The following is a 19,590-nucleotide window of genomic DNA, read 5'->3' on the forward strand; positions in this document are numbered from 1 at the left end:
CATGTATCCCACTGTTCATTACAGCACTATTTACAGTAGCTAGAACATGGAAGCGGATGTCCTAGATGTCCATCGATAGATGAATGGATAAAGAAGTTGCGGTACATATACACACGGAATATTAGCCATAAGAAGGAGTGCATTCGAGTCAGTTCTGATGAGGCCTATGAACCTAGAGCCTATTATACAGAGTGAAATAAGTCAGAGAGAGAAAGATAAATATCCTATACTAACATATATATATGAAATCTACAAAAAAGATACTGAAGAATTTATTTGCAGGGCAGCATTGGAGTAACAGACATAGGGAATAGACTTATGGACATGAGGAGAGGGGAGGAGAGGGTGAGATATATGGAGACAGTAACATGGAAATTTTGTTACTTTGTTTCATGGAAACATGTAAAATTTGCTATTTGTCTCTGGAAACTCAAAACAGGGGCTCTGTATCAACCTAGAGTGGTGGGATGGAGAGGGTGTTGGGAGGGGCCTTCAAGAGGGAGGGGATATATGTATATCTATGGCTGATTCATGTTGAGGTTTGACAGAAAACAACAAATTCTGTAAAGTAATTATCTTTCAACTAAAATATAAAAATTTTTTAAAAGTCATGGATTTGTTAATTATTAAATTCTAAGAACCTGATTAACATATTAAAAAAGTATAACTGTCAAAACACTAACAGCTCATGAAACAAACATTTGCAACCAAGGGAAGGAGCGGCCTGTGGCTCTGAGCACATTGACGTGGAAACACTACAGTGCTGAGTGGCTGGATTTTGTCCTTAACTTTTAAAGAATGCTGAATTTGGGGAGGTAGATGGTTAAACTACTTGCAAGTCAGCTGGTCTGTTAGAGTGTAAAGTAGCCACTGGGCTTGCCAGGTAGCTCAGCTGATAAAGAATCCACCTGCAACTCAGGAGACCCCAGTTCGATTCCTGGGTCAGGAAGTTCCCCTGGAGAAGAGATAGGCTACCCACTCCAGTATTCTTGGGCTTCCCTGGTGGCTCAGATGGTAAAAAATCCACCTGAGGGACTTCCCTGGTAGTCCAGTGGCTAAGACTCCAGGCTCCCAATTCAGGGGCCCTAAGTTCAATCCCTGGTCAGGGAACTCGATCCCACATGCTGCAACTAAGACCTGGTGCAGTCAAATAAATAAATTAACTAATTTAAAAAAATCCACCCGAAATATGGGAGACCTGGGTTGGGAAGATCCTCTGGAGGGCATGGCAACCTACTCCAGTATTCTTGCCCGGAGAATCCCCATGGACAGAGGAGCCTGGTGGGCTAGAGTCCACAGGGTCACAGAGTCGGACACGACTGAGTGACTAGGCACAGCACACAGAGTAGTCACTGCCCTAGTGCTGGCACTAAGACAGGCCCTGCTGGCGACTCTACCCAATGCCTGGGTATTCAGGGAGCTCTCCCCACTCTTACAGGCGGCCTCAAATGACTCCTAGTCCTGGTGAGCTCTGGAAACAATTCCATCTGCAGTTCCCTGGCAGCTGTTCTTCTACCAGCCTTGCGGCGCCCCACTTAGCTCACACAGTTCAATATTCAGGAATGAGGATTTCCCTGGTGGCCCAGCGGTCACCACCCTGTGCTGCCGTCGCAGCAGAAACAGGTTTCACAGGTGGTCAGGGAGCTGAGACCCGGAATGCTATGGGTACAGCCTCCCCTCCCCCCAAAAAACACCAAAAAACCACCAAACCAACGCACACGCACACGCACACACACAAAACACATATTCAAGCAAAGACTGGGCTTCCTGGTGCCTCAGATGATAAAGAATCTGTCTGTAATGCAGGACACCCAGGTTTGATCCCTGGGTTGGAAGATCCTCTGGAGAAGGAAATGGCAACCCACCCCAGTATTCTTGCCTGGAGAATCCCATGGACACAGGATTCTGGGAGGCTATAGTCCATGGGGTCGCAAAAAGTCCGGACACGACTGGGTAACTAACAGACACAAAGGGCTCCTAAGTTGGTGTCAGGAGCTCTTCCTCTGATATCTCTCTGCTCTCCCATACTCTGCCGTGCACATCCAGCCATCTCAGCTTCTTTGTCTCCTCCACCAAGCAAGACCTCCAAAGTGCTTTCAGGTAGGAAGCCAAGGAACCACACAGCTCCATCCTTCATTTCCTTTCCCTCCAGGAAACATCTGGCGGAAATAGTTGTTTCATAAATGCTGTCCAGTTTTCTACTTGTTTAAGGTGAAAGAGTAAATTCAAACCCTGTTACTCCATTATCTCAAGTAACTTTTAAACATCACATTTTGATTATACACATTTCTCAATCTAAAGACAAAAAAATGGGAACAAACGCTGAATTCTAGTGAATAGGTTTGTGCTTCACAGTCAAAAGGTTAAGTAATTCTGAAACGACTTTCTTCATGTCCCGGAATTAAGCAAATGCATAAATACATTAAGAATGACAAAATAAGAATTCTCAGTACAGAAAGAAGTTAAAAAATGGAAATGAAGCCTGTGTCGCTGACCTGGAATTGAAGACAAAGCTGTGTAAATCCATGGTTTCAATATAGAGAGAGCTGGGTACAAGTGACATGCGAGTGAACTGAAAGTCACTCAGTCGTCCGATTCTTTGCGACCCCATGGACTGTATAGAATTCTCCAGGCCAGAATACAGGAATGGGTAGCCTTTGCCTTCTCCAAGGGATCTTCCCAACCCAGGGACTGAACCCAGGTCTCCCACATTGCAGGCAGATTCTTTACCAGCTGAGCCACCCGAACAAGTAGTATGCGCGCGTGCTAAGTCTCTTCAGTCACGTCTGACTCTTTGTGACCCTACGGACTATACAGTCCATGGAATTTTCTAGGCCAGAATACTGGAGTAGGGAGCCTGCCAGGCTCCTCTCTCCACGGGAGTCTCCAGGCATAGAATACCGGAGTGGGTTGCCATGCTCTCCTCCAGGGGATCTTCCCAACCAAAGGACTGAACCTGTGTCTCTTATATCTCTTGCATTAGCAGGCAGGTTCCTTAACCACTAGCACCACCTGGGAAGCCTGGATACAAGGAGGCACACACATACACATTATGGGGTTGTGTCCCTCCAGAAGACAACCTGAAGTCTGAATTACTAGCACCTCAGAATGTGCTCTTATTCAGAAACACGGTTGTTGCAGATGGAATTAATTAAGATGAAGTCATGCTAGAGCAGAGTGAGCCCCTAATTCAATGTAACATGACTCATTTCCTCACAGAAGAGGGGGAGAGACATGTGAGGAAAATGCCACAGGCCAACAAAAGTGGAGACTAGAGCCGCGCAGCTGCAGGCCAAGGGCGGCTGGCTACACCAGAGGCAGCAGAGACCAGGAGAGGGCCCCACCCGGGCTCAGAGGAGCACAGCCCTGCCAGCACCTTGGTTTCGGATGTTCAGCATCCGGAACTGTGAGAGAATACCTTTCTGTTGTTTTAAGCCCCCCAGTTTGTGACAACTTGTCCTGGCAGCCCCAGGAATCTGGAACAGCACAGGTGCAAGTCCTTCCCAGCTCTGACCACTGAAAGGAGGCGAGAACAGGGACACCCCAGCAGCAGCGAGCACGCCTAACACTCAGACTCTGCTTAATTTTAAAATATTCTCCATGAAAAGGAATCACTGACTCACAGATTACAAGAATAAAGAAGGATAATCCTAAAATGCATTTGGGACTTCTTCTGTTACACACAATGGAAGGCTTAAGAATCATGGGACAGCCAAGAAGACAGAGAAATGAGGCAGAAGGGGCTCCCCCCCGCCAAGACAAGACAGATGTGAGCCATAAAACCTAAAACCAAGTCATGACAGTAACAGATTATAACCCTGTATTAAAATCCCCACATCCTTACTAATAATAAATAAAAAATGCTAACATGTACAGCAGAATGCCAACGAATAACTGCAGATGGAATGACAAGGTTAGAAAATCACCACTGTTCAAACACCACAGGGATAATTATTTGGGTAAGAATCATCAACAGATGTTCAGGTTAGTGGGTCAAGTTTTAATAAGGAACCATTTTCAAAGTTTTAGATTATCTCCCCCTAAACATTACTTACAAATTTCAAACAGAAAAATGGAAACATGTCAGTAGAGAAATTTGGCAGCCAGCAACCTAACCGGGAAGATTCCCTGGAAGAGGGAATGGCAACCCACTCCAGAGTCTTGCCTGGAGAATCCCATGGACAGAGGAGCCTGGCAGGCTGCAGTCCGTGGGGTCACAGCATCGGACAAAACTGAAGCAAGTTAGCATAAGCAGCACCCTAACGAAGGGATGGATGTTATAGCAGCAGTGATGGGACACCCCATGGTACACTGCTCCCTCCTCAGCAGTCTTGCTGCCAAACAGGCAGACTCTTCCCAACAGCTGGCTTACTTTGAGGGCTATCACACTGTCAAAATCAGTAGCTGTACGGGTTAAATTTAAGTCACGTGTCACCCCATGTGACCTCCCAGAGTCACCAGGCCTACATTACTAAGCAGAAATGAGCAGCATTTCATAAGTAGGTATGACAAGAAACAAACGGAGTGCGATTTCCTGCAAGCAGCTCTCAGAAAACCCTCAGCGTAGAATTACGATACTGGATGGCAGTTTTGTCTGTCTTCTCAGGTTTCCACATGCAGGGTGGAGATATAAAATCCTATTTTTCACTGTCTTTTCCAGATAATGAAGCTCTATGGGATCTACTAGAAGACTGCTAAAAACACAGAAGTAATTGGCTTTGCCAACGCTAAGAAAGGTGAAGGCCACCAGAACTGCTCTGGTGAAGATGGTATCTCTGAACTGCACATGGGTTTCTGGGCCCAAGAAGGCTGATGTCACTTTATGCTGGCCCCTGCCAGACTGCAGCTCCTATGTGTGTGAAACTGTATTTCCTTGTGATCACCAAGCCTGCTGAAGGTGGCATAGGCTTCAAGAGCCTAGAGTAAAGCCGCGTATCAGCACCTCCTGGGAGGCAGGAACAAACACCGCCAGGTGAAGGCAGCCTCCACTTGAGGCTGTTCACATGAGCTCTAACACGGGACGGGCTAAGGGGACTGAGGGCAGAGGGGCCTCAAGTCAGTTCATACATCCTGTGCCGCAGCGTCCTCCACACCAACAGCTTTACAGCCTGGAGCTGGTCCCACTCCTGCTAAGGCCACTGGCACCACTTCCTGACCTGAGTCCTGGCAACCTTGTCTCTGATAACAAGACTCCTGCTGCTAGCAGGACATGCGGCCTGGCTGGTGGCTTGCTCCCCAGAATCAGCCTCCATCAGGCGAGGGCACCCACGTGAGCCCAGCTTGGCAAGCAAGGCCTCAGCATAAACCTCTTTTCCTAACTTCACACTCACCACTCATCATGCCTGGAGGGTTTTCAGAAAACGCAGTGACTCAATCCACCATCAGGTAAGTTTCGCTTGAGCCCCCACCCCGCCACCCCGCAGCCCTTCCGCACAGCTCCTGTTGTTCCCGAGCCCTCAACCCGCTGGGATGTCACTAAGATGACCAGAACAGGCCGGTGCTGTGCACATGCAGTGCAGGGGCCACAAAGGGGGCCCAGGGAACATCTTCAATTGTTCCTTTTCCAAGATCTCTGGGAATTCTTTAAAGGGTGACAAAATGCTAGATGATCAAAAATGCAATCTAAAATAGAGAAAAAAAGTAAAACTCCTTATGTTCCTGATTCTAACCCTCCAGCCCCTGCCCCCACTGTAACATATTCTCTCAGTTCGTCTATAACAGGGTTCTGTTGCATTTCGGTCTGGGAGATGCCAGTTTTAAGCACTAGGCAAAATAATTTTAGGGACACAGTGAAAGTGAAAGTTGCTCAGTCGAGCCCAACTCTTTGCGACTCTATGGACTATACAGTCCATGGAATTTTCTAGGCCAGAATACTGGAGTAGAGAGCTGTTACCTTCTCCAGGGGATCTTCCCAACCTAGGGATCAAACCCAGGTCTCCCACATTGCAGGCAGATTCCTTACCAGCTGAGCCCCAAGGGAAGCCCAAAACACTGGAGTGGGCAGCCGTCCCTTCCCCAGGGGCAGGCAGATTCTTTACCAGCTGAGGCCCAAGGGAAGCCCAAGAACGCTGGACTGGGCAGCCATCCCTTCCCCAGGGGCAGGCAGATTCTTTACTAGCTGAGCCCCAAGGGAATCCCAAGAACACTGGACTGGGCAGCCATCACTTCCCCAGGGGCAGGCAGATTCTTTACCAGCTGAGCCCCAAGGGAAACCCAAGAATGCTGGAGTGGACGGCCATCCCTTCCCCAGGGGCAGGCAGATTCTTTATCAGTTCAGGTACCAGGGAAGCCTGTTAACAGACACAACAGAAACTAACTCCCAAAGTTCCAAACAGACAACCAAAGCAAAGAAAATCTTGCAAATGGCCATGAATTAGATTTTCAAATGCAAAATAAGCATGTATGCACCCTTACTAACACAGAATACCCTTCACTGTGACATATGATGCGAAAAAAAGAATGTCAATTTAACAGTAGGCCTCCATTTCTGCAAAATAAAAAGTACACATGTATATTTGCCTGTATGGCAAAAACTCTAAAAGACAGACATTTTACAAGGGAAATCTCTAGGGATTTAATTATTTTCCCCATAATATTCCATACACACATACACACACACAAACACACACATGACTTCTAGCTTTTCCACAATTATGATGCATTACTTGTGTAATAAAAATATTTTTCTAGTTAATTCCAACCCTAAAACAAACTTAGGTTTGGTTTCAGGGGATTGCACCCGGCTGGGCACAGGGCCCCTGACCCAAGGCGGCCAGCCAGGGCTCCTTCACCAGTGGCTCTCGCGGCCACGGCCACATGCCCCTGCTGCTACCTGGGGCTGAGATGGTGGTCCTGACGGCACACCTCCATGTACCAGCAACAGGCCCGCATTCCCACAAGGAAACCAAACCTGGAGTCCCAAACAGACAGTGGTAACGGCAGGTATTGTCACGCCGAAGGAGGGCCTCCCTTCTGCCCTTGGGGTTGAACCTCAGCACCCCGGATTAAGACAAAAATCTAGGACTAAAAGTCAGTAGTGATTAAGCTGACACTTAATGGGAAGGGATGTTCAGACGCAGCAGGGAAGCAAAGTAAAAGCAAAAGACATTTGCTTTAAAAAAGTGGTCATCACGCTCAAACACACATAGTCTCTCACACACACCCTCATTTGCCCTCACTCCTATTTCTCACACCCACCCACGTTTTCTCTTTCACACACACACACGTTCCCATGTGTCCCTGGCATGTGCTGACACAGCAGAAATGAAGCTCTGCACAGAGCTGGAAGTGACACAGGGCCATCCCAGGTTGCGGATGTACCCTGAGGCTGGACCACACGACACTGCAGCCAGCAGGCACGCCACCACCCAGCAGGCCACTCATGTGTTCAGCACAGTAGTGAAATGGTAGATGGGTGGAGGGAGGCTAACTGGACCCTCACGTGCTCCAGCATCCCAGAATGGAAGCATGGAAAGTGTCGAGTCACCCAGCCCATCCCACTGTCAGCAGACCTAAACGCATGGAGGTGGGGTAGACCCAGCAGCTGCTACCGACGTGTACCACAGCTTTGACCCCGGGCCCCACAGGAGTGCCCTCAATAGGAACCCTGGCCTGCACGTGTTCTGCACATGGAAGCCACAACCACAGAACCAAGGGCTGGCCCTGGGCTGCACATGCAAACGGAGGAGATCACGAGGGCCTGCGTACCCTGTACACGGGGCGGATGGGCCCAGAGACCGTCCTTTCTCGATGTCCAGGGGCAGGAGCACCCGGGGCTGCCTGCGAGGCGGCACGCTTACCGGTTGGTGGAGCCGTTGTAGCAGTAGTTGGGCAGGAAGTCATAGTTGAGCTCCCAGAAGACATGGAGGGTGATCCTCCCGTAGGGCGCAGACACGTTGTGGTTGGCCTCCCGGAACATGGCGTCAAAGCTGTCCAGAGTCAGGAACTTGCTCAGCAGTCTGTGTGTCATGCGGTTGATTTCTAAGAGCCCATCCAGCTCCTACGGGGCCACAAAGCCAGGCACGTGAGAAGAGTCGGGTACGGCACGGTGGCCTCACCCTCCCAGGGGCAGGGCCGTGGCGGGGGCTCGAGGCGGACGGAGCAGGACAGGACACGGACAGGAAGGTGCTGCACGGAGGTGGGGTCAGCGTGCGAGGCCCAGGACCCACATGGTGGGGCTCTGACAGGTGATGCGAGCTTACTGCTCACACCTAAACTCATCACGCCCTCTCCAGTGCTCTTAAAATGCCCCTCCTTTCCGCAGTCGTCGCCCCACGGCCCCTGTCCATTCTCCACAGCAGTGACCCGCTACTGGCCCACGCTATCCTCCAAACCCTTCACGGGGCAGAGAACATGACGTGTCTACCGCACTGATGATAGACTGTGTGTCCTCGGGTGTCAGCCTCAGTCACTTCCCTGAGACACCCTAGGTAATCCAAAGCTGTGCGGCAACACTGGCAGCACGCGCAGAGGCGGCCTTCCGGGCTCTCACACAGCCCCTTCACAGACCTGCCCGGGTCTGTTCCATCCACTGTGGCAGCCACTGACCACATATGGCAACGAGGACATGGCTGGCCTGAACCGAGCTGTGCAGTATGTGTGAGACACATACAGATTTCAGAAACCAAATGTGAAAACAAAGAATATAAAACATCCACACCAATAAAATTCTTACAACGATTATATGTAAAAATGTCGACTTTTGGATATATTGGGTTAAATAAAATAGATTATTAAAATCAATTCCCCCTATTTCTTTCTCCTTTTCTAATGTTACTACAAGTAAATTTAAAATGGTCTCTGTGACTTGCATTCTGTTTATACTGGTCAAAGACTCCACTAAGTCATGAAAGACCAAGGGCATGAAAACACTATGGCCAAGTCCAAGCCACGCTAAAGGGAAGGCTGGTTTAGGCTTCACATCCCGAAAGCCTGGATCCTGAGGAAGGATGGGGAAGCATGCTCACTCCTGTGGAGATGCTCTGCTCAGAGGTGGGCCCAGGAGACAGCCCTCACCCACTACTGATTTCTAAGGACAAAGAGTTTTCCTGGAGTTATCACAAGTTCATCAGCATGCGCCTGCAGCCATTATTCCTGGAAGGCAGAGTTGGCAAAAAGATCCTTACGTTGCACCTCCTTTTCTGCCAGCTCAGGTCTGAGGACAACTGGATTTTTCTTTCCCTGATTACTCTGCTCAGATAGCCACAGGACTTTCCTTTTCTTCAAAAGTCCCATACGACAATGTTCGCTATAATGGTCCTTGGTGCTAGCCACTTTGGGTCTGTTTTCCCTGGTATGTGAGATTTGCTTCTAATAAGGATTTATACTGTGTTTTTTATTTCATCAAAGTTTTCTTAAAATAGCATTTTTAATGTTTGTTCCACCTCATTATTTGGTTTTTGTCTTCAGGGAACTCTGACACGTTATGTTGAATCTTCACTATCTCATCTGCTACATGATTTTCTCTCAAATCATTTTTGTCTGTCTTCATTCTTTTTAATTCAAAACTTTTCACCTTTTACTCTTTTACCATATCTTACGCAACAGTAAGATGTAACTATGTGTTCTCTAGTGCACACTTTTGGAGTTCTATGCAAAAACTTCACCTACAATCAGGTCAATTTATCAATAATGACGAAAGCAGTAGCAGCTCCAGTCCTTGCAACCAGTCCTCCCCCACGTATGCTGCACCTGAAAGAAGGGGGCACACTTACAACTATTGATGTCAGATCTTCACTCTCAAACCGCCCAATTGCCAGTTCCAGGGACTTGTACATGGCAGCGGAGACGCGCTGGGTAATCAGACGATTGAGGTCGATGGACCTGCCCAGAAGCTGGGCACAGAGGGTGGAAAGTGTGAGCAACAAAAAACAAACAAGCAAGAGAATATGTACCTACTCCCAGAAAGCTATTCCAAAGGATAAGACAAATAACATACGAAATTTAGATGGCAGTATGATCAAATACACTATTTTCCTAGAGCTGAAACTCTGCAAGTCAAAGCTGTGAAGTACTTTTTGTAGTACTCATTGCAGCGAATTTACGCTTGTATCACAGGCAGAGATGCCAAGCCTCCTGGAGAACCTGGGCCTGTCACTTAGTGCGCCCCTTGTGATGGGTTCAGGGCCGCCTCCCAGCAGAGTGGCTTGTGTGTGCCTTACCTCCACTGTGTCACAGGGATGAATAAGAGAAAACCCCTCCATCTCTACTGCAGAGTAGTAACAACAAGGGTATATCTCAGTATCATTTCAATAACATAAAGCTCCAGACAAAACCCTGGTGAAAATGCCCCAAAATATGAATGGCAGTTATCTGTGGACTGGAGGAGGGAATGGCAACTCACTCCAGTATTCTTGCCTGGAGAATTGCATGGACAGAGGAGTCTGGAGGGCTATATAGTTCACGGGGTCGCTAAGAGTCAGACATGACTGAGTGACTAACACTATCTGTAGATAGAATGACATGAAACTTTCCCTACAACTTTCTGTATTTTTCTTTTGATTACATATACATATATTCGGAGAAGGAGATGGCACCCCACTCCAGTACTCTTGCCTGGAAAATCCCATGGTAGCCTGGTAGGCTGCAGTCCATGGGGTCGCGAAGAGTCAGACACGACTGAGCAACTTCCCTTTCACTTTTCACTTTCATGCATTGGAGAAGGAAATGGCAACCCTCTCCTGTGTTCTTGCCTGGAGAATCCCAGGGATGGGGAGCCTGGTGGGCTGCCGTCTATGGGGTCACACAGAGTCGGACACCACTGAAGTGACTTAGCAGCAGCAGCAGCAGCAGCATACATATATTATTTTTTAAAAACAGAAAACAAGTACTGTATTCTTACTCTTCATGCTGGCCAAGAAAAAGCTCCTCCCCGCCACTCTGAAAGTCTTAATCAGTCATGTCCGACTCTTTGGGACTCCATGTACTAGGTTCCACTGTCCATGGAATTTTCCAGGCAAGAACATTGGCGTGCTTAGCCATTCCCTTCTCCAGAGCATCTTCCCAATCCAGGGACTGAATCCAGACCTCCTAAATTACAAGCAGATTCTTTACCACAGAAGCTGAGCCACAGCGGTAAAGAATCTGCCTGGAATGCAGCAGATGCAGGTTTGATCCCGGGGTCAGGAAGATCCCCTGGAGGAGGCACGGCAACCCACTCCAGTATTTTTGCCTGAAAAACCCTATGGACAGGAGAGCCTGGCAAGCTACCGTCCATGGGGTAGCAAAGAGTCGGACACGACTGAAGCTACTGAGCACACCACAGTAACAAGTGTCCAATCTTCTTTCACTCACATTCTGGCTTTTGGGCTCCTAGAGAGGACCTGCGCTTGGGCCAAGCCCCCCGGGAGCTGCACTGGGCGGCCATCTCTGGTGTGTCGGGTTACCCAAGAGAAACTGTTTATCTTTAAAATCTCAGCTATTGACAGGGATGTTCCCACAGATGCCACAGCCACACACATACTGACATCCATTAAAATCTGAGAAACTCTAAGAAAAACCCCACTTTTCCACTGCCGGCTCCGTATCTCACTGCACCCAGGAGAGGCCTGGCTCACCTGCACGTGCCTCTGCTTGAGCAGTGTCTCATAGCGGTTGGATGGCGGGAGATGGATGGTTGCGCCCTGATTCTTGCATTCTGATCGTAACCGTTTATCAAGAAGCAAACTAGCATGGAGGGAAGAGGGGACAATTTCTCATGCACTATGAATTTTAATGGAAATGTCAGATCAAATTGCCCAAGATTTTGTACCCAAATTGCAAACCACATACTTACCTTCCTGCCATAACTTTATAATATGCAAATATCTGGTCTGCCAGCTTGTAAACAAATTGGTCAAAACAGAGATTCACCTGAAGAAAAAGAAAGCATGCATCGAATTCTGCTTCCCTAGGGCCTCCCCTGGCAGCCCAGTGGTTAGGACTCTGCGCTCTCACTGCTGAAGGCACAGGTTCCATCCCTGGCAGGGGAATTAAGATCCCACAAGTTGCACTCTCGCCCCAAATTTTGTTTTCCTGAATTAAGATCAAATTTTTCTAAAAACTTTAAAAAATTTTTGATTGAGCAATTCAACTTCTAAGTATTAATCTAAAGGAAATGGAAACACTAATTCAAGAAGATATCTGTACACCAAAGTTCACTGCAGCACTAGTCACAATAGCCAAGACACAGAAACAACCTATGTGTTCACTGACGAGTGAATGGGTGAGGAGGCTGTGGTGTGTGTGTGCACACACACACACAAAGTGGAATACTGCTCTGCCATAAAAGATAAGAAAACCCTGCCAATTTTCAACAACACAGATGGACCCTGAGGGTGCTAGGCTAAGTGAAGTAAGCCAGACAAAGACAAATACTGCATGGTCTCACTTACATGTGGAATCTTAAAAGAATAAAAACAAACTCATAAATTCAGTGAAGAGATTGGTGGTTGAAGAGGTGGAGCATAGGATAAATGGGTGAAGGCTGTCAAAAGGTACAAACTTCCAGTTATGAAATAAGTAAGCCCTAGGGATAAAAAGGACTTCCCTGGTGCCTCAGACGGTTAAGCGTCTGTCTACAATGCAGGAGACCTGGGTTCGATCTCTGGGTCGGGAAGATCCCCCTGGAGACGGAAATGGCAATCCACTCCAGGACTATTGCCTGGAAAATCCCATGGACAGAGGAGCCTGGTAGGCTACAGTCCATGGGGTCACAAAGAGTCGGACACGACTGAGCGATTTGACTTCACTTCAGGGATTAAAAAAAAACCTAAAACTGCAGAACCTCAACCCTTCCACAAAATCTCAACTCTTTGTTAAGGCAACTAAAAGAGGTTCTCGTGAGAAAGGATACAACTTTACCATCCAATGATAGCAGATTAAATCCATTTCAGTGTGACCAGGAGTGACCACCACACTACCACTGAAAATTATGTCAGAACCTTTCTTCATGATGGAGAAAAATACTTCAATTCTCCTAAATATAAAGAAATATTAAAAAGTCTCTCTTTATCATGTACTCCCAGGGGGCTAATGGGCACTGCATTTGGGCTACTCCAGGGGGTATAGTGAAGGCTATGGTTTTCCAGTAGTCATGTATGGATGTGAGAGCTGGACTATAAAGAAAGCTGAGCACCAAAGAATTGATGCTTTTCAACTGTGGTGTTGGAGAAGACTCTTGAGAGTCCCTTGGACTGCAGGAGACCCAACCAGTCCATCCTTAAAGGGGATCGGTCCTGGGTGTTCATCGGAAGGTAATGTTGAAGCTGAAATTCCAATATTTTGGCCACCTGATGTGAAGAACTGACTCATTTGAAAAGACCCTGATGCTGGGAAAGATTGAGGGCAGGAGGAGAAGGGGACGACAGAGGATGAGATGGTTGGATGGCATCACTGACTCAATGGACAGGTGTTGGGTCGACTCCAGGAGTTGGTGATGGACAGGGAGGACTGGTATGCTGTGGTTCATGGGGTCGCAAAGAGTAGGACACGACTGAGTGCCTGAATTGAACTGAACTGAGGGGGTATACCCCTGCCTCCAGGCTATATGTCCCAAGGGCATCTGCCCATGGCCTCTCCTGGGCTGCCAAGATTAGTCGGGAGATGCAGGGTGGACAGTCCTGAGACTTCACCCTCAAGACTGTATTCTCTGGATTAGCTCATATCCCCAAACCGTGATGAAGACACGCTGTGCTCAGAGTGAAGCTGCCCCAGGACCCATGGGTCTCTCTCCCCAGCCTACCCTGCCTCACCAGGGAATCCAGAGCATCTCCCTGACGAAGTGTTTCCTGTGGTTTTCGTGAGGATATAGGGAATGAGGCCATTCTGGCATGACCTAAAACAAATCCCCTATGATTATACAGTAGCAATGACAAATAGATTAAAGAGATTAGAGCTGACAGAGAGAGTGCCTGAAGAGCTATGGATGGAGGTTCATAACACTGTACAGGAGGTGGTGACCAAAACCATTCCCAAGAAATAGAAATGCATTAAGGCAAAATGGTTGTCTGCGGAGGCCTTACAAATAGGTGTGATCACACATCTAGAGCCAGACATCCTGGAGTGTGATGTCAAGTGGGCCTTAGGAAGCATTGCTACAAACAAAACTAGTGGAGGTGATGGAATTCCAGTTGAGCTATTTCAAATTCTAAAAGATGATGCTGTGAAAGTGCTGTACTTAATATACAGCAAACTTGGAAAACTCAGCAGTGCCCACAGGACTGGAACATGTTAGTTTTCATTCCAATCCCAAAGAAGGGTGATGCCAGAGAATGTTCAAATTACTACACAACTGCACTCAACCCACACACTAGTAAAGTAATGCTCAAAATTCTCCAAGTTTGGCTTCAACAGTATGTGAACCGAGAACTTCCAGATATTCAAGGTGGATTTAGAAAAGGCAGAGGAACCAGAGATTAAATTGCTAACATCTTCTGAAAGCAAGAGAATTCCAGAAAAACATCTACTTCTGCTTCATTGACTATGGTAAAGCCTTTGACTGTGTGGATCACCACCAACTGTGGACAGTTCTTAAAGAGATGGGAACACCAGACTAACTTACCTGCCTCCTAAGAAATCTGTATGCAGGTCAAGAAGCAATAGTTAGAACTGGACATGGAACAATGGATTGGTTCAAAACTGGGAAAGGAGTATGTCAAGGCTGTATATTGTCACCCTGGTTATTTAACTTATACACAGAATACATCATGCAAAATGCCTGCTGGATGAAGCATAAGCTGGAATCAAGATGGCTGGGAAAATCAATCACCTCAGATATGCAGATGACACCACCCTGATGGCAGAAAGCAAGGAGGAACTAAAGAGCCTCTTGATGAAGGTGAAAATGGAGAGTGAAAAAGCTGGTTTAAAACTCAACATTCAAAAAACTAAGATCATGGCACTGAGTCCAATCACTTCACAGCAAATAGATGAGGGAAAAATGGAAACAGTGACAGACTTTATTTTCTTGGGCTTCAAAATCAATGCAGACAGTGACTGCAGCCATGAAATTAAAAGACGTTTGCTCCTTGGAAGAAAAACTATGACAATCATAGCGTATTAAAAGGCAGAGTCATCACTTTGCTGACAAAGGTCCGTAGAGTCAAAGGGATGGCTTTTCTATAGTCATGTATGGATGTGCCAGTTGGGCCATAAAGAAGGCTGAGTGCCAAAGGATTGATGCTTTCGAACTATGGGGCCAGAAAAGACTCTTGAGAGTTCATTGGACTACAAAGAGATCAGACCAATCAATCCTAAAGGAAATCAACCCTGAATATTCACTGCGAGGACTGATGCTGAAGCTGAAGTTCTAATACGTTGGCTACCTGATGCGTAGAGCCAACTCATTGGAAAAAACCCTGATGCTGGGAAAGAATGAGGGCAGGAGAAGGGGGTGACACAGGATGAGACGACTGGATGGCATCACTGACTCAATGGACATGAGTTTGAGCAAACTGCAGGAGACAGTGAAGGACAGGAGAGCCTGGCATGCTGCAGTTCATGGGGTCCCAAAGAGTCAGACACAACTAAACAACTGAAAAACAACAATGGGGAATGAGACCCATGTGTATAATGTAATCTGTTATGGTTAAATTCTCTTATATCTTGAGCTAGAAAATAAGATTTATCTCCTTAGCTGCATGTACACAGACTTAATAATTCCACTTGGAGGAATTTTTCCTCAAGAATAACCCAACACAACTAAAAAGTTGCGTGCAAGGAAGTTCATTAAAGCATTATTTATAATGAGTAAAAAATAAAAAGCAAAAACTAGAGAAATAGAGTTTGGTTCAGTCCATCTACTTCATACAATGCCCCTGTTCGAGACTGTGTTCATCCAAGAAAACAGGCAAGATACGTGGTGCTTATGACATGGGGTCATGTGAGACATGGGACCACGTGAGAAAAATGTCACCCAACAGCTAACGGGTGCTTTGAAGCTGGTTTAAAGACACCAATCGTCCTGTGTGGATGCATAGAAAAAAGTACTGGTAGAAGGGTTCATCCCAAAATGTTTATTTCAAAGTTCATTCCATTGTTTAAACCTCTTTGTATTAAAAAGAAAGTTTGCTTCCTCTAATATTCAGAGGAAAAAGGAAATTAAAGAAAGTCTGTTAGAAGTGCGTGGGCCCTTACCTCCGCCTCAATTTCATCATAGAGAAACTGCTTGTTGAACCTGGTCAGGGCGTAGTGGGCGCTATCATTGTATAGGTCCAGGGAATAGAGGACGTACCTGCAGAAGGGGACACAGGTCAGCCTGGCTGCCCACATGGGCCTTCTTGGCTTTCACACCCTCCCCTCCACCAGCAATGTAACACTCACTGTTCTCCTTTCTCATGAGGAAAAATAATTTCTTATTCCAAATGCCAAATTGGGTTCCTGTGAGTGCCCTGACAAAACAGCCCCAGCAGGCAGGCTGGGCTTTTGGCAGGACACGCGTGGTTCAGTCACACCCAGGGCACCTGGCAGGTCCATGACGGCCTCCTGCAACTTCATCTTCTCACTTACCATGTTTCAAAGATTTTCATGCCAATTTGCAATGTTTTAATAACCACAAGAATGAGTCACTTTCTTATTTTTAAGAATAAACTACCTGACCTAAAAAGAAAAACATACAAAGGTCCCAGGCCCCATAACTGACCAAGAGCAAATGTGGTGTGGCCAAAGCCCCTCTGACCCTGGACAAAAGGTGGTAGCTAGCAGAGGTAAGGTCTGCAGAGGTAAGGTCTCATTGAGGGCTTGAGGCACATGAACAGCAGGCCCACTGCAGCCCTCAAAGAGCACACAAGTTCATCAAGACCTCTAACGCTGTGGATGCCACGGCTGCTGCAGAGGGAGGGAAGGCTGCTCTCCTGGTGTGCACAGGCCAGGAGGACTGGGAGGACGGCCAGGCGGGGGCCCCATCTGCTCGCCACACGAGACCCTGTTTGCAGTTACTTTCCCTCCATGGATTTCATGTTTTCTGACCCCTTCATAGTCTCTGACCCCCAGCCCTGACACTGAGCCTCACACTAAACACTTCCTCTCCCAAATCCATCTGGGTCTGAGGCCATGCCACACTAGAGGTCAGGCTACATCTCCCCTTGCCAAGTTCCCAGGACCTTGCTGGCACCTGGACACAGAGAACTTGTTAATCAGTTTTACTACTTGGACACCAGATTTCAATCCAAAGCCAAGACACCTGTTCCTTCTATTGATCTCTGAAGTCTCACCCCAAGAATTATGACTTCAAATGAAGCACTGAGAATAATCGGCCCCGCCTCCACCTCCCAAACACCACCACGGACTTCAAACATCATGACAGGAGGCTGGGACAGGCCTCCAGAACACTTACTCCATCATTGATGCTTCTTTGGTTTCCAAGATGTGGTCTGTCAGGATCCAGGGCATGGACATCTCAATAGGGAATTGAATCCTTCTGCCCATTGTCAACTCCAGAAAGAACTCTCGGAACCACAACTGCGAAAGGTCACAGCACTGCTGGAGCGTCTCTTAAGGGATTCAAAAGATACCACATTAATCTTCTATAAGCAGAAAAGACTCCACAGGGTGAGGCAAGGGGGGCACGTGCCAGGCTCTCAGCCCTGGGCCTTGGCGAGTGGACATGAATATGTGCCGTGCACACAGTGTGGCCATAGACAAAGCCACCTGGATGTGCTGATTCTCACTCACCAACAGGAGAGTCAGCGTCCAGCACCACAAGCCCAGCAACACCCATCAACAGGACATGGTTAACACTGTGCACCTTCTGACAGGATTTGTTTTACTTGGGATACAGACACAGTATTGTATTCATACTTAGTGCATGTCTATCTAATGCAAAACAGATTGGAAAAAATGTTTCCATCCTTTCATGAAGAGAAGAAGAAAAGCCTAACTATTACTATAAACCTAAAGCACTTGCAGCCAAGATAGAGGCTTCGCACCCTGAATCATGGACACAGCACAGAAATAAACATGTACAGCTCCATGGAGACCAAGCGCACCCACATGCCCATGGCCACCCCAGGATGGGATGTGCAGTGTGCAGCTCAGCTCACCTGCTACTTTCTACACTTAGCTTGGGAGTGGTTTCTGGTATTTATCACCACCTGGATCTGAAGCCAGGTGACAGTTACACCAGCCTGAGTTGCTGACCCGGTGTAGGTTACAAAGACTTTGTATCCAGGTCACTGGGCCAGCCCCAGCCCGATGGGCCTCACCCTTCTAAGGGCCATGCCACATGGAGGAAGTCCCTGGCCAGCCATGCATTTAAAGCAACAGGCGAGGAAATGCCACGAGGGTTACAACATGTGTCACTGCCTGGGAGGACGAAGGGACCACAGCAGGGGCAGCCAGCCAGGCAGGAGCTTTCTAGACGTTGTTAGTGGTGTTAGAATATGCTGGAGCAGACACTGGTCAGCAGTAGGTCTTACCACTGAAATTTATCAAGTGGGTGTAGAAGAATGACTCTCGATGAAATTTTTCTATGTCCAATATGGTGGGCCCCTCAAGGCTACTTCTCAAGGTTTTCTTGGAACCACTTTTGTCTGCAATGAGGGACTCTAGCATGGTTCTCACCATGTAAAGCTGCATTATCCAAGGAAACATTTGTAGGGGAGAAAATATACATGGCACATTAGTTACAACAAACACAGATAAACCACGAGAAGGGCTGCCCACTGACACTGCGCTGGCTCCTTGCAGGGGCAGCACCAATCCACACCGCCAAGTCGTTGCTGCTTGGGACAAAGAATTCAGAGGAGAGCCTCATGTCATAAACGTCAACAAGAAAAACAAATGATGTCTTACCACCAAAGGTTAAAAGGGGCGGATAGACGTAGGACTGCCTCAGAAACGCGTTAACCACATGCAAGAGTCTTTCCGCGCCCACAGACTTGAGCTGCCTGAGCAGCTCGGCAGAGCTCAAGGACTCCACCATGGTGCGCACCAGGTACAGCTAAACACGGACAGACAGGACAGCGTTAGTCACGGGGGCATGAGGACGAGCAGGGATGTGCACACTGGCAGACAGGCCCCGGACGGCACCCTCACCCTCCACCCAAGTACCCCAAGATTTCATACAGAGCCAGCAACACGCTCTGCTGGCAATTCTCTGAAAGGCTGACAGAAGAGATTCTAAAAGCCCGCAACACAGAGCTGATGAGAACAAAGTTCCAAAACAGGAAAGGAAAAAGCAGAGGGCAATTAAATCAGATGTGAGGATCAGAGGAAAGCTGCTTGAAGCGGGAGGAGGGAGCTGAGTGTGCCAGGAGAAAGACCAGCAGTGATAGCTGGAGACCAGGGATATAGCAAAGCTATGTTTTCAAATTTCCAAAAATTTTCTCTTTAGGAATAATCATTTTTTAGACCCTACATAAAAATTATAACCACACATTTAAACACCCACCAGGAAACACAGTGTAAATATGGACACATAGACTTTCACCCACATTTTGGGAATAGGAGTTGATGCAGTCAAATTAAGTTCTGCATGCAAATGACCAAACCTGGGAATCATGGGGTGTCTATACCCTAGATTCAGATTCACTTGAACAAGGAATAAAGAAGCAAAAAAGACCCAGACTGTACTTGGCTACAGTGAGGTCATTGCACTCCCAGCCTCCCACCACT

General features: G+C 47.5%; 1 protein-coding gene across 1 annotated transcript in view; it reads right to left on the minus strand.

Moving 5' to 3' along the window:
- The window catches only part of CYFIP1 (cytoplasmic FMR1 interacting protein 1), a 105,233-nt gene that overhangs the window by 21,056 nt on the left and 64,587 nt on the right, over window positions 1-19,590 (minus strand). The window contains 8 exon segments of the mRNA XM_042243577.1: window positions 7,800-7,999; window positions 9,714-9,833; window positions 11,556-11,664; window positions 11,774-11,850; window positions 16,114-16,210; window positions 17,312-17,468; window positions 18,393-18,712; window positions 18,714-18,916. Coding sequence (XP_042099511.1) covers window positions 7,800-7,999; window positions 9,714-9,833; window positions 11,556-11,664; window positions 11,774-11,850; window positions 16,114-16,210; window positions 17,312-17,468; window positions 18,393-18,712; window positions 18,714-18,916 — 1,283 coding nt within the window.

The sequence above is a fragment of the Ovis aries genome, chromosome 2 (assembly GCF_016772045.2).
Source record: "Ovis aries strain OAR_USU_Benz2616 breed Rambouillet chromosome 2, ARS-UI_Ramb_v3.0, whole genome shotgun sequence".
NCBI classification, from domain to species: Eukaryota; Metazoa; Chordata; class Mammalia; order Artiodactyla; family Bovidae; genus Ovis; species Ovis aries.